The 14814-nt window shown below is 47.1% G+C and overlaps 1 protein-coding gene across 1 annotated transcript; it reads left to right on the top strand.

Annotated features, from left to right (window-relative positions):
* Window positions 1-637: 637 nt before the first annotated feature.
* LOC123411641 (cyclin-P4-1-like) lies at window positions 638-2340 on the top strand. Its single transcript, XM_045104606.1, has 2 exons — window positions 638-1181; window positions 1824-2340. The coding sequence occupies exons 1-2, from the start codon at window positions 772-774 to the stop codon at window positions 2134-2136; spliced, it is 723 nt and encodes a 240-aa protein (XP_044960541.1). The 5' UTR covers window positions 638-771; the 3' UTR covers window positions 2137-2340.
* Window positions 2341-14814: the final 12474 nt, after the last annotated feature.

The following is a 14814-nucleotide window of genomic DNA, read 5'->3' as shown; positions in this document are numbered from 1 at the left end:
TCTCCGGCCGACGAGTTGGTCAGAGGTACGTTGCACGCGGCCGCGCAACCCGCGCGCCGGCTGCGGCACACACACGCACGAGCTCAGCGTGCGAAACGCCCTAATTTTCGGTGATTTCTCAGCGGACTGGAGAGCTAACGTGATACTACTACGCCCCGTATGCCGCCCAACAGCCTTGAAAACGACCGGCGGCCGGACCTCGCGAGAAATTTCTTCCTGCCGCGCACCTAGTTTAACTCCGGAGGCTGCTGCTCGGGTCAAGGAAGAGAGAGAGAGAGAGAAAGAGGCCGTGAGCCCGACACTTGCGGTCTGCCAGTTAAGGCGTGGTCGCCGAGAGATCTCGCCAGAGTTTCGGCCGTCGTCGAGGGCACGCACGCACGCACGAACGACCGGGGCCTGCTGTCTGTCATGCATACGAGCTGTCAACCGTGACACGTACGCCATCCAGTCCAGGCCCCAGAGTCGTTTACCAGCAGTCCGGCTGTTTCACCACAGGTAGTACGGTGCCGCTACGTTATCGCCGCCGCCGCCGACAAATTTATTCCACCTGTGCACAGCAGCAGCAAGATACTATCTATCAAAGCGCCTTCCCACCCACGAATACCTCTCGCGTCCGCTTCACTTTCCCTCCAACCCCTTTATATCCACCACCACCACCCCCCACCTCACCTCCCGCTCTCTCCCCCCTCCCTCACCTCCACCTCCAAGACCCCAAGCTGGCTAGCTACAGCAGCAGCCGAGGAGGTCAGGCAAGAAACTGAGGGAGCGACGATGACGATGGCGGCGGAGGACCAGGCGGCGGTGCCGCGGGTGGTGTCGATCCTGTCGGCGCTGCTGGAGCGCGTGGCGGAGCGCAACGACGTCGTCGCCGCGGTGGAGCGGCGCATACGGGACGTGGAGGAGGACGACGACCAAGGAGAAGACGGCCGCAGGGAGACGACGAGTATGAAGAAGAAGGCGGTGTCGGCGTTCCAAGGTCTGACGAAGCCGGCCATCTCCGTCGGCGGCTACCTGGAGCGCATCTTCCGGTTCGCCGGCTGCAGCCCCTCCTGCTACGTCGTCGCCTACATCTACCTCGACCGCTTCCTACGCCGCCGTCCCGCCCTCGCCGTCGACTCCTTCAACGTCCACCGCCTCCTCATCACCTCCGTCCTCACCGCCGTCAAGTTCGTCGACGACATGTACGTATCATCCGTCCATCCCATCCCAGCTCATGCAAATTCGAAACTTCGGCCCCAAATTAACCACGAACAAACACCGAATTACACCATCCGCATTCATATTTCAGCAAGTAGGATATATCAAACCGATCTACTACCACTGGATCGGATAAACCGAACCATAATTGAGGTCGTTCGGTGCAGAAGAACGATCACTTAATTGAGGTGGTAGATTAAATCCGCAGTCCAATTGGGCTCCGAGTGTGATCTGATCTGACTTTGCGATCCCTTTGTCGTGTCGTGCCGAGCACACGACCGACCGACCGACCGACCTCACGGACCGCCTATAGCTGTGTGTGAGTACCAGCCATGGGGTGGCCCGGCCGGCCGGCCCGCTCGTATTTTTTCCCACCATTATTTGGATTTCCAACTGGCACGGCACGCCACCAACCGGGGCCAGAGCTATTGCCGTCTCTAGCTGGTCACGAGGACAGCTGAGCAATTCGACGTCTTCGCCATGCACCACCGCATGCAATTCACTTCACCGTTGCTGTCGAAACAATCTTAGCTTAGCTGTTGTTGTTGAATGTTGATGCGTCGATCGCGCGCAAAGCTTTGGCGTGTGCTCCAAGAGAAGAACTGATGAAATGTGCGTGAATGCAGATGCTACAACAACGCCTACTTCGCGAGGGTGGGAGGGATCAGCCTGATGGAGATGAACTACCTGGAGGTGGACTTCCTCTTCGGCATCGCCTTCGACCTCAACGTCACGCCCGCCGTCTTCGCCTCCTACTGCGCCGTGCTGCAGACCGAGATGGCCTACCTCGAGCACCCGCCGCCGTCCATCGACGCCGTCTCGCCCACCAGCTTGCTGCAGCACTGCTTGCCCGACCAGGAGGTCGACGCAGCCGCCACCGCCGCCGCCGCCGCCACCAAGGCCGGCTGTCACCGACACCAGCAGCAGCTCACCGTTTGATCCATGGAGCTCTTCATCTCCCTCTCTCTCTCTCTCTCCCTCTTTTTGTCCCTGCGGTGTCAACTATCTTGGGCTCTCTTTTTTTTTCCTTTTCTTTTCTTTTTACCGTTCTTGGTACATAGGTGTTGGTTAGTTAGGATGGATTTCGCCATTGTTGGAAGGATCGGTCATGAATGGAAGAACGGATGGATCGGATTGAGATTATGCGTGCCCATTGTTTAAGGAGCTGAGATGCTGCTAATCTAATCTGTTATCTGTGTGACTGTGTGCATGTGAGTCACAGCACACTGCATCTGCATGCTTTGCTTGTCTCCTGTTTGTTCCTTTCCACTGCTCTTCTTTTTCTTTCTATTTCCCCCCGCTTTCTGGAGCAAACTATTCGCCGGAAAAAGGGCGATTTACTATGATTGGATGGATGGATCGGACATCGTGGGATGGTGGAGATAGGAGAACAAGCGGGTTTGATTCTCAGAACATGGGATGTTTCTTACTATGCGCTGCATGGTGTAGTATATATTTGCAGTGTTGGGACAGAAGTGGCCTCACCGGAATTAATGTGGCGGAAAATGACGGCGATGGGTTCATTTGCTTCGCAGGACACTTGGTAGTAATTACCCTCGGCCTTCCAAACGTGTAGGAACTCTGAATTTATGAGCAGAGTGGTGGAAATGACAGTGAAGTTGTGTCTGAGGCAACGGGCTGAAACTGTCAGTGACAGATTCAGTCAGATGTCTTGTTTCAAAAAAGATTCAGTCAGATGTCCTACTCTAAATGTGTCAGAAATGTCAAGCAAAATTGTTCAAAAATAAGAAACAGCTTCGCAGGAAACTGGGTAATAATTCCCATCGGCATTTCAAACGTGTAGGAACTCTGAATTTATGAGCGGAGTGGTGGAAATGGCAGTCACTCTCACTGAAATTGTGTCTTAGGCAACGGACTGAAACTGTCGGTGACAGAGTCAGTCAGATGTTCTGAAACAGCTTGGTCAGAAATGTCACTAGTAGTACATGATATTTTTCCCATGGTAAAAGCATCAAAGTTTCTTCAGAAGCCTTTTATACAGAATAATAAAAAATCTTCAGAGTTCAGGTCCCTCTCTGCAAGGACAATGCAGTTACCATACACAGCTTCTGCGAAAAGAGCACCGACAGGTTACTGCAGTCGCTCCCTGTTTATCTCGATCTAAAATCTTCACAAGAGACAAGTAAAAGTCCAATGCACAAATGATGAGACCATACAAGAAAATGGGGCCGGCGAGCATCTTCGGTGGTGTGCAGGCGAGGAGGAGAAGATTTGATGATCAGAAACAGTAGACGCATCGCATCAAGGCTATGCGGATGCGAGCGAGATTGCCAGTGAAAATACAAGGATGGATCGGCAGGAACGTGGTGTGCATGTAGATGTAGGGCTAGTGGCTGCGCCTTTTGCGCTGTAGTAATATATAATGCCTTTGGCCTTAATGCGGTGAGCTGGATTAGAACATGGCCGGTCACATGAAATTCCCAAGGATAAGCCAACAGCAAGAGAGAGAAGTGCCCCCTCTCAAACTTTTTCCGACAGATGAAAATCATTAGCACGCAGTTTATTATTACCTCCGTATCAAAATATAAGATTTCTTGTAGGCTGTTTTAGCATAGTACTACACAATGTTGAAGCTGATGAATGTTTTGCACAATGTTGAAGCTGATGAATGTTCTGCTTCTAGTACTACAAAATAATCAGCATTTTCCAACGCGTGTAAGTTTCTTCTTCTTCTTCTTCTTCAGTTCTTGTTTCTATACATGTGTAATAAGGATTGGCATGTGGGTACTCGTGGGGGCACTAGCTAGCTCAGCCAATGCATGTGACGTGCCCATTGCCAAAGCCAGCAAGTGCCATTCGAACCCTGTGGATCCATGCCCTACCCCGTGCGTGTGGAATCTGAGGCCTAAAGCATCACAGGAATAGAACCATTTGGGGACTGTGATGCACGATTCGTTGGCCATCGGTGTGTGTCTTTCCTTTTCTTTTCTTAAAGTCTTTCACTTCCTTTGGTTGTTTTCCTGTGACCTGGCTGAAACGGGGGTTGGGTTTTGGTTGGGAGCAGTGGTGTGACAGTTAATCGGGTGACTAGACAACTACAGAAGTTCATGAGGACCACCCATGGAGCTCTCTCTCTCTCTTTGCAACTGAAGTATGGTACTCCTAGTAACTTTTCATTTGAGCTCACAAGAATTGGCAAGTCCGTCGGCGCCGTAGGGAGTACGAGCACTGTTGCATGCTTGCCACTGTTTGCGCTAAGGCAAGTTGACTGTCAAGCTGTGAAGCTACTCCACACGTTAGGTCTAGAGACGATTCTCAATGGAGTAACATAGGATTTCGCTGTTACTACCTACCATCCAGTAGATCATCGACACATGGCGTGGAAGTTAGAAACACTCCCACGTGTGTACCCGAGGCATCCAGGGTGACCAGCTCAGTACAAGGTGACAAAAATGTCCCCGTCACTTATGCTTCCGGTTGGCATGTTTTTCGGGGAAGAAGAATAAAACCTGCTTCCACTTAGCAATTGCATCAGTGTCCTGATTAATACTCCCTTCGTTTTGATTTACTCTGCACATTAGTTTTGTCTTAAGTTAAACTTTGTTAAGTTTTACAAAATATTATTGATATCCAGAATACCAAAGCAGTACCGTTAGAATCAACACTGAATGTATTTTCGCGTCATACGTATTTGTTATTCTGAAAGTTTATATTTTTACTATAAACTTGGTCAAACTTTATAAAGTTTGACTTAAGTCCAAACTAATATGTAGGATAAATAAACATGGAGGGAGTATAAACTTTAACATGACAAGTGAACATGATCAAATATGTTCATCTACTACTACCTACCATCTTCGGTGATACCTCTCTCGAAGCAATTCCTGCTGAAATATACCCTAGGGAGAATAGTATTTTCAAGTTCATAATTAAGTTCATATTGCTTTGCTAGAACTGCATTAATTCTTGAATGAGAGATTCAGACGAAAATCTAATTGCATGCGTAGAATGATAAGCGCCAAAAAAATAATCTTTGGTATGGTTCTAGACTAGCTAATGTTAGTGTTGATGGTCTGATTTTCTTCACCATGGGTGTAGTTATTGTATCAAGGAATATCAACAACAATGAGGTCATTTTATTAGGATAACAATGATGTTGGATGGACCCAACTTATGAAATATTGAGATATCACACCGTCAGTATATTGTTTGTATTTTTTCATAATGTGTTAATGTTTACTTGCGTCTTTAGACCTTGAAAATATCATATACTTGGATATCAGATGGCTTCTTTTGGCTTGGCAAACGCTACTCTCTAACTGAGTAATTATAAAGGTAACTTTCAGGAACAACAAAAAGCATGTTCTTATGCTAGATATGTAACGAGTGGGATTTGCTCCTCCCGTGATCTAGAGATACACTCTTGATCCGCTCGGTATTACAGTGTCCAACATTGTTGGACGAGGTTGTAGTGCCCCAAGTGTAAAGCTTTCCCTTTTTGTAACCTTCCATGTGGGACCACCTTGGCATTGTCATGAGAGCTATCTATGCATGTATGATTTCATGTGTCACCTTGCATTCTTCTTTTGCATGCATGCATCCATGCCATACCATCCTTGCCATACCTTATGATTCTATGTCATGTTATGATTGCATGTGATCTTGCTAGGTGTGATTTTTGTGATCTTGTGATTTCATGTGTTGATGCACATGTGATGATGTGGTGTGAAGTAGTGGAGTGTGGTGCTTGGCATTATTTTCAAACCCCCTTGTTAGTTTCAAATCTTTTCTCTCTTTTATTCCCAAGCTCAAAATTTCACTTGCTCTTACCTGGTTTTAAAATGTCCTCTGTTTACTGAATAATGTGGGTATATTGGGGTGCTAAATTTGGTGATTTGTAGAGTGTTCTAAAGGTGCAAAATAAACACAAAACAGAAACTATATTGCTGTTTTGTAATTATTTTAGTTGCTCCAAAAATACCATTTGTATTTTATTTAATCAGGTTATTTATTTTCATGACCAGGGCCATTTTTAGTTTGATTTTTCCCACCACATATAGCCTTGTGTCTATTTTCTTTCTCTGGTTAAATTCTTTTATAGGAACAGTCCATGATCTTTTTTCCTTATCTGCCTCCCTAGTGGTCCTCCTCCCACCTAGCTGGTCCGCTCTCTCCTTCTCTCGCGCAGCCCAGCACGTCCTGTAGACGGCGCCTGTCGCCCCTTCTTCGTCAGTGTTCTTCCCCCCGCAGGTTCAGAGCAACGGAGCTTGACAGCGTCACGGACGTCGAGGAGCCCCTCGCCCCTCTCCTCCATAAAAGGGAACCCCCCTAGGCGTCCGTGCAGATAGGGTTTCCCCCTCTCGCGCCGCCACCTCCTTTTCCCCCCTCCATCTCTCTCTCTGTCAAGGCACGCCAGGTAAGGGAAAGGGCCCTCTGCCATGGCCGTGGCTTGAGCCGCGCCTCGCCGTCGCGTCCGAGCGCCTTCCTCCCCTCCGACGACTCGGTGAGTACGCGGGGACATCCACGGTTCCACCTCCGCGGCTAGATCGACGAAGGAGCCCCTGCTTCCTCTTCTCCACACCGGCGGCTTCTTCCCCGACGAGGAGGCCAGATCAGCGTCTTCCTCTTCTTCCCCGCGTCCACTCCGTTCTCGGCCGCGTTCTCCTTCCGTTGGGTGAGCAGCTCCCTCTCTTACCCCCTTCCCTGCCGTAGTACTTCAAGTAGGAGCCGTAGATCATCGGCGTGTTGCTTCTCTGTCGCCGGCGCCGCCGCGCTACGTAGCTAGGACGCTGTGGTTCCTCTCGGGCACAACTAGCTTAGGGAATGGGTTCGTGGGGGTGCAGGCTTCCTCCCATCCACGATCCGCAACTTGATTTAACGTGTGTCATCGGCGAGACCCCTCCCCTGTTCCGGCAAGCCCGTCGGAGCAGAGTAGCAGAGAGGGGTTCTTTTTCTGTTTCGATGCGCCTTCTCTGTCAGAAGCCGTGTCGTAGCGCAGTGGTTGGTAGTTCTATTTGTTCTCATGAGATCCAGGGTTCGAGTCCCAGAGGCAACAAGCCCCCCCTTTTTTGTTGTTTTGTTTGCCCAGTAGCACAGTAGCTGCACGTAGTAACCTACCTTGCTTGGTCCTCTCTGTTCTGTCGAGGTAATGATAGTAGCAGAGTGGTATGAGCTGCAGGTGGTGTCCAGGGGATCTGGGGTTCGATCCCCCCCCCCAAACCTTTTATTTATTTCTGTCTTTTTCTTTTCTGTTTTGTTTTGTTCACTTCCTTACTTGCTTGTGGTAGGATTGGCACCTTGTGGTATTTTTATCTCCCCTCAAACAACATGTTGTTCATATTGTTTTCGCTAGTATGTGAATAGTTGATGGTGTAGGCTTGTGAGCATGAGTGTAGGTATGAGCTACACCGTGATGTGTGTGTATTAGCTTGTGGTTTGCACTAGAATAGTTATGTAAGTGAGTGTGTTTCTCTTGTGCTTGTTGTTGGGCTCTTGCACCATGTGGTGCTAGTGTGATTGATGTGTGTGTGTGTCTCACACATGCCAACGCATGATGTGCCTTGATGTGCACATGAGCAAGCTTGGGTGTGTAGGTGTTGGAATCATGATGTGAGTGTAGTTAGTGTATGTTCTAACTAGCATGTGTAGGACTATATATATGTTGTGCTTGACATATGTGTGTGTGTGGACCTTCCCACCTTTGCAAACTATGCACCTTCACATGTCCATATGTGAGAGGGCATGGTGTTGTGTGTGTGGGGGTGACTTAGTGAGAAGCATTTGTGTTGTTGATGTGCATGACACAAACATGGGGTTCAAACCCCCATGTCACTTTGTCATTGTGCACATGAACACCACCTTTGTAGTTGTTGTCTTAGTAGGAACTACATGAAATGATGCACTAATTACTAGGCATGATTTGGAGTAGTTTCCTCTTCCTTAATTTGTGGTCATTTGTTCTAAGTAAGTGTCCACATATTATAGATGATTTTGGGGTAGAATCTCCCAAGGAATCCAGTGGTGAAGTTTTTTTTACCATTAGGATACTTTATGGAGTTGACATATTCAGATTTGTTGCAAGTTTGATCCTTGATTCCATGGAATAGGTGGAGCCCAAGGGCATGAGTTTTTGTGTGATAGTAGTAGGGGTTTTGCTCTACACCATAGTGGTGTCATTTATCACTTGGTGTTATGTGTGTGCAAACTATGCCTAGACAAAGTGGGCATGTGGCTGAAAAATTCCAGTTTAGTGAAATCTGAAATTTCACTAAGTCTGGGATTCTGGAAACATTTTCTTCTCTTATAGGTGAGGATCTGCTGGTCATTGTATTGAGAACTAGCCTTAGTTCAGTGCTAGGATTTTGAACCTGATATGTTTGTGAAGCTCCCTGTCAAGTTTCAAATCATTTGGAGTCCAGTAGGTTGTGTTTTGATTGCTGTAAAAAAGCTTCAGAACAAAGACAGAAACTCAGGTGCAGGAATTTTCACTAAGTCCCTAAGATCTGATAGTTTTGGTAAAGTTTGTGGCCTTGTATCTTCTAGAGTTTAATTCCTTTTGCTGTGATTATTGCTGGTGTTGGTAGTGTTCTTGGTTGGCAACAGCCACATATATTATTTGTCATGTTTGGAGGCCTGTAGCTATGTTGCATGTAGCTCCCAAGGAGCTAAGATGCAGATTATGTCAGATTATGTAGTTTTGTCATTTTGATCATTGTGTGTGCTTAGGGGATGTTATGGTGTTCTTCCTTGATCCATTCCATCCATGATGGCTTGTTTTATGTCTTGGCAACCTGGGAATACCAGATTTGTGCCATTTGAGTGTGTGGTGTTGATTCTTCCACGTAGAGCTTCATATCTTGTTTCGTTGATTCCCGTTGATCCGTAGCTCCGTTTGCAATGTTCCTTATATGGTTTTGCATCGTTTTCATGAGCCGCATCTGTTCATGCCATCCTCATGCATGTCAAAATAGCTTAGTGTACAGTTTTGTCCAGAAACTTGCAGTAGTTTATTTTGCTTGTGCTAGTGATAGAATTAGTGATGCATGCCCATTTTTCATCTCATGCATCATGTGATTGTTGCATATTGTGGTGCTTCTGTTCATTGGTTGTTATTCTCATGTTGGGTAGCACCGGGATCGGAGAACGAATACCTGGATTCAGGAGAGTACGTGCAGGACGAACCAGAACCACTCCAAGCTGAGGATATCACAGGCAAGATGATATGACCTTGATTCCATCTCTAGACTTGTTATGCTAGTTTTCGTTTCCATGTCATATTGCTCACTGCCTACCACTGAAATTAAATTGCCTCTTCATATGCCATGAGCCCAAACACCGTACTCCTTCCTAGCAAACTTGTATGGCTAAGTAGGCTTTGCTCAGCTACTAATGTTAGCGTTGCTAGATGCAGGTGCTTTGACTCATGTGATAACATGAGCTTGATATCATTATCCTAAATTCTATTATTTAATTAATGCACCTATATACTTGGTAAATGACGGGAGGCCTAGCCTTTTGCCGGGTGTTTTGTTCCGTTATTGCCGCCTTAGTTATCGGTTACCGGTGTTTGATTCCATAATGATCGCTCCTAACACGTTCGGGGTTGTTATGAGGACCCCCTCGATAAATCGTGTAGTGCTAAGGCTTGTCCGGCAGGACCCAACATTGGTGTTAATTTGCTAATCACTTAATAATAAACTGCATAGGGAATAACTACCCCGAGGATTTTAATCAACAATCCGGGCCAGTGCTCCGCATGAGTGTTGGTCCAACCTGGACACACTGCGGGGGCCACCACAAGGAAACTTGAGGTTTGGCTCCTGTAGGCTTTTCCATCCGTCGTGTCCTGAGACTGAGATACGCGGCTCTTATCGGGGTCGTCAACACGTCGGGAGGTTCTGCTAGCCTTGTCTTACCTTAGCGGTATATCTTGCGTATAGGAATCCCAGTGAAGTTTTGGTTTCCCCCAGAGTTGAGGTTTTCTCTAAGGAATCCGACGAGATCACGAGATTCGTGATAGAGGATGCCTTTGCGGCCTGTGTTCGTTTGTGATGGACTAGTTGGAGCACCCCTGCAGGGTTTAATCTTTCGGAAAGCCATGCCCGTGGTTATGTGGCAACTTGGAATATTTTGTTAACATCTGGTATTAGAGAACTTAAACATAAACTAATAAAAAACTGCCAACTATGTGCGTAACCGTGACTGTCTCTTCGAAGATCTCTCTTCGATCGGGAACACGGTGGGGTTATGAATGCCGTAGGTAGGTGTTCAGGATCACTTAGTGATCAAGTAATCCCGACCGTTAGTGTAGACCACCTTCACAATTACTTCGCGTAAGTTAGCCACTTAATCAAGCTTAGGATGTTGCAGCCTTATACACTTCACCCTTACCCTACCTAATAACATGACTAGTTCTGGCACCAAGGTCTTAGATTGCTGAGTCCCCGTGGCTCACGGATTCCTCCGAAACTCCCAGCAGGTACAGGTACCCCACAGACAGATGATCCCGACGGCACCCAGCTGGCGTGGCAGTACGACGAGGAGACTGATCGCCTCTACGTGAACTATCCAGAGGACTGAGGCGTGGTCGTGATCGTGGGCCTGCAGGCAGGGTAGCATAGCATTTCCATGTTTTGTAGTCCGTAGCGGAACTACCTTGATTGTATCTGTGTTGTACTCTGAGTTATTAATAAGAAGACCGTTGAATCCCGAATTATCTACTTGTATTATTATTTGTGCTATGTTACTTGCTTGCGAAATGCTTAGAAGCGCTTCTTTCCTATTCGGGGCCTCGACCCCCAGATCGGAAAGGACCGCATCTTGGTCGTTACAAGTTGGTAATCAGAGCCTGACGACCATAGGGGCCTTTGTGTGATCGTATTTGGCCGAGTCGAGTCTAGAAAATGTTTTGAGTCTTAGTTATATCGGAGAGTAGGATTCTTTTTTCTCCTCTTCTATGCTCTGGTGAGGTTCCCGTCTTAGGATATCTTTAACTCTACTCCTTTTCTCGCTCAATTTTTTTTAGGATCACGCGGGTATTTGGGAAATCTATATGATTTCGATGTGACGGAATCCTGTCCTGGTGCCTCCTATCTGCTCTAAGTATCAGGGGAGTTGAGCTCCAGGGATTCTTGCGCACATCGCCATCATTCAGATTTTTGAATATCTAAGAACGGAGAGTGTTCGTTATTGCTTCAATACGGGTAGTGGTGAGATAACCCCGATGTCCCCAGTACTGGTGTAGATTGTTCGGGGGTATTACCACACTTTGTATCGTTGTGATCACGAGGATCTGTTGTAGATGAAGGTCTGAGATGCTGGTTGTGTGTTGAAGGATGTGATACAGGTGACGGGTTAGTTTAGGAGTTGTGTGAAATACTCCTTGTACCCGTGTACCTGATTGCATGACCAGTTATTTCGGGAATTCATAGGTGGTATATCTAGTAGTATCTTATAGGACTATCTTCCTACAGACACTTGATTGAGGTGTGGGAAATCTCGGTCATATGCTTGTTCTGAGCAGTTCTAGCTCAGACTTGTTTGCAGTGGTCCTTATCGGAATTTTGTCGTCTGTTACTTTGAGGATGCACTCTTGATATGTTGTTCGAGTGCAATGCTAAATTCTATTCAAATATTCGTGTCTTTTGATTCAGCAATATCTTCAATTATTCTATGGACTAATATGCTGTCCGTCTTCAGGATGGCTCCACCGACTCGTCAGACCCCAGGGCGTGAGGATGTGCCGCCTCCACCTCCTCCTCCTCCGTCGCCGCCGCCGCCTCCTGTAGAGGCCTGGCAGGCGATGATGGCAGCTACTAATGCAAACACTCAGATGCTGTTGCAGTTGATCCAGGAGAGAGCCAATCATCAGCAGGGCAATTTCCAGCAGGGTGGCAATCACTTCGCCAATCTGAGTCAGTTCCTGTCAAACCAGCCTAAGACGTTCACTTCTTGTGACCAACCGTTTGATGCGGAAGATTGGATCCGTGATATGAACAAGCATTTCGAGTGTAGCAATGTGCGCTGTGCGGATTATGTCAAATTTGCTATGTTTCAGTTGAAAGGGCAGGCTTCTATTTGGTGGCAGCAGCTTAAGGACTCCACAGGTGACAGGGTGATGTCTTGGGACGAGTTTTGTCGTGACTTCAGGTCCCACTACATCCCTTCTAGTTTTGTTGAGGAGATGCGTGAGAAGTTCAGGCGTTTGAAGCAGGGCAGCAATTCTGTGTACAAGTACAATGTCGAGTTCCACGAGCTGGCCCGTTACGCGTTGCAGGATGTCCCGGGTCAGAAGAGCAAGATCTACCAGTTCAGGGGTGGTTTGAAGGAGGATTTGCAGTTAGCGCTTGCTTTGCACGATCCTGAGGAGTTTGACAAGTTCTACAACTGTCACACCCAAGATGCGACCCTATCCTCGATTTGGCTCGAGGGCCTCGTCAGGGATAGAAGCGCACCTCGTCGTGTCGCAAGAATGGATATCGTTACAAGTACGTGTACTGAAAAGAAGAGATATATGAAGAGTTGGCTTACACTCGCCACAAGCTACATCAGAGTCATACCAGTACATTACATAATCATCAAGAGTAAGAGCAGGGTCCGACTACGGACGAAAACAAACGACAAAAGAAGAACGACGTCCATCCTTGCTATCCCAGGCTGCCGGCCTGGAACCCATCCTAGATCGATGAAGAAGAAGAAGAAGAGGCAACTCCAAATGAACAATCAACGCGCTCGCGTCATGTAACCTTTACCTGTACCTGCAACTGGTGTTGTAGTAATCTGTGAGCCACAGGGGACTCAGCAATCTCATTTCCAAAGGTATCAAGACTAGCAAAGCTTAATGGGTGAGGCATGGTTAAGTGGTGAGGTTGCAGCAGCGGCTAAGCATATATGAGGTGGCTAACTTACGAGTACCAGAATAAAGAGGGAGATGATCTACGCATAACGGACGTGAACTACAGATGATCAAATGAATGATCCTGAACACCTACCTACGTCAGACATAACCCCACCGTGTCCTCGATCGGAGAAAGAACTCACGAATGAGACAGTCACGGTTACGCACACAGTAGGCATGTTTTAATTAATTAACTTTGAGTTATCTAGAACCAGTGTTAAACAAAGTATCCACGTTGCCACATAACCGCGGGCACGGTTTTCCGAAAGATTTAACCCTGCAGGGATGCTCCAACTAGTCCATCACAAATTACCACAAACCGCATAGAAATCCTCAATCACGAAGCTCGCGATCTCGTCGGATTCCCTAGTGGAAAACCTCAACTCTGAGATTACCCAAAGCATCACCGAAATCCCGATGCAGAAGATATTTCGTCAAAGGAAAACTAATCCAGCAAGGCCGCCCGACGTGTCGACGATCCCGATAGGAGTCGCGTACCTCGTTCTCAGGACACGACGGATGGGTCACACTAGGAGTACCAAACCTCGGGTTGCCCGCGGTGGCCCCGTAGTCTGCCAATTTGGACCAACACTCATGAGGAGCACTGGCCCGGGGGTTGATTAAATTATCCTCGGGGTCCGGAAAGTCCCTATGCAATTTTATTAGGTGTTTAGGCAAATGTAGGACCAAAGTTGGGCCTTGCCAGACCAGCCTTAATCTAAAACGAATTATCAAGGGGGTCCCCATAACAACCCCGATCGTGTTAGGAGCGCTCAATTATGGAACATAACACCGGTAGCCGAAACTAAGGGGGCAAAGGTGGAACAAAACACCAGGCTAGAAAGGCCAAGCCTTCCACCTTTTACCAAGTATATAGGTGCATTAAATTAAATAGCATTAATATGGTGATATAACAAGGAACCCACGTTTAATCACATGGAAGCATCTGCACCTGCAACTAGCAACGCTATCAACAGGGTTAAGCAAGCAGAAACATAGCCAATCAGTGGTTTGCTAGGTTGAACAGGTTGAAGGTTTCATGGCATTGTTGAGAGGCTGATATTTGACATGTGGTAGGCAACGAGACATAATCGATAGCGTCGATATAACTAGCATGGCAATGATAGTAATGGTATCTGAGGAAATGGTCATCTTGCCTGAGATCCCGCTTGGAAGAAGAATGCCTCCGTGAAGCAGACGAACCGACGTAGTCGAACGGGTCCTCACAATCCGACACGCTTGCGGAACTCTAACGAGACGGGGAAACCGGAAACAAGCATCAACACGCGATATTCACCACACGATGCACAACACATATGATGCATGAGCTACTGAATACATGCAAGTCACGACATGACAATTCACACAATCAAACACTACACCTTAAGTGAAGTTCAATATGCAACGAGTTGCATATTGACGAAACTCCACGCTTAATATTTAGTTCTATCCCGATTAGATACACGGCAATATTAAAGTTGTCAAACATGCAAGAGGTGAAACGGAAATTAAACTACCTATCTAGACATTTTAAATGAGGTCGGAAATGACATATAGCACCTCCAAAACGACCTCACATGTTAATTTACAATTCTGTCCAGATCTGAACTAATGCATTTAATTAGTTGTTAAACAGAAAAACAAATAAGTTCACGTGATTCTACGCGTCAAGGCAAGCAATCTACACATAAAGAACATCTCCAACGGAGCTACGGATCAAAAGTTACGAGCACCGCAAGATATGATGACATGAATGCAAA

Source organism: Hordeum vulgare, chromosome 1H (assembly GCF_904849725.1).
Source record: "Hordeum vulgare subsp. vulgare chromosome 1H, MorexV3_pseudomolecules_assembly, whole genome shotgun sequence".
Lineage (NCBI taxonomy): Eukaryota > Viridiplantae > Streptophyta > Magnoliopsida > Poales > Poaceae > Hordeum > Hordeum vulgare.
This window is presented reverse-complemented; position numbering and strand designations above follow the sequence as displayed.

Bases quoted from the DNA above. Each gene is read 5' to 3' on its own strand.
- LOC123411641 (XM_045104606.1), top strand. From the start codon at position 772: ATGACGATGGCGGCGGAGGACCAGGCGGCGGTGCCGCGGGTGGTGTCG. The intron at 1,182-1,823 runs GTACGTATCATC...GCGTGAATGCAG, and splicing joins GTCAAGTTCGTCGACGACAT to ATGCTACAACAACGCCTACT.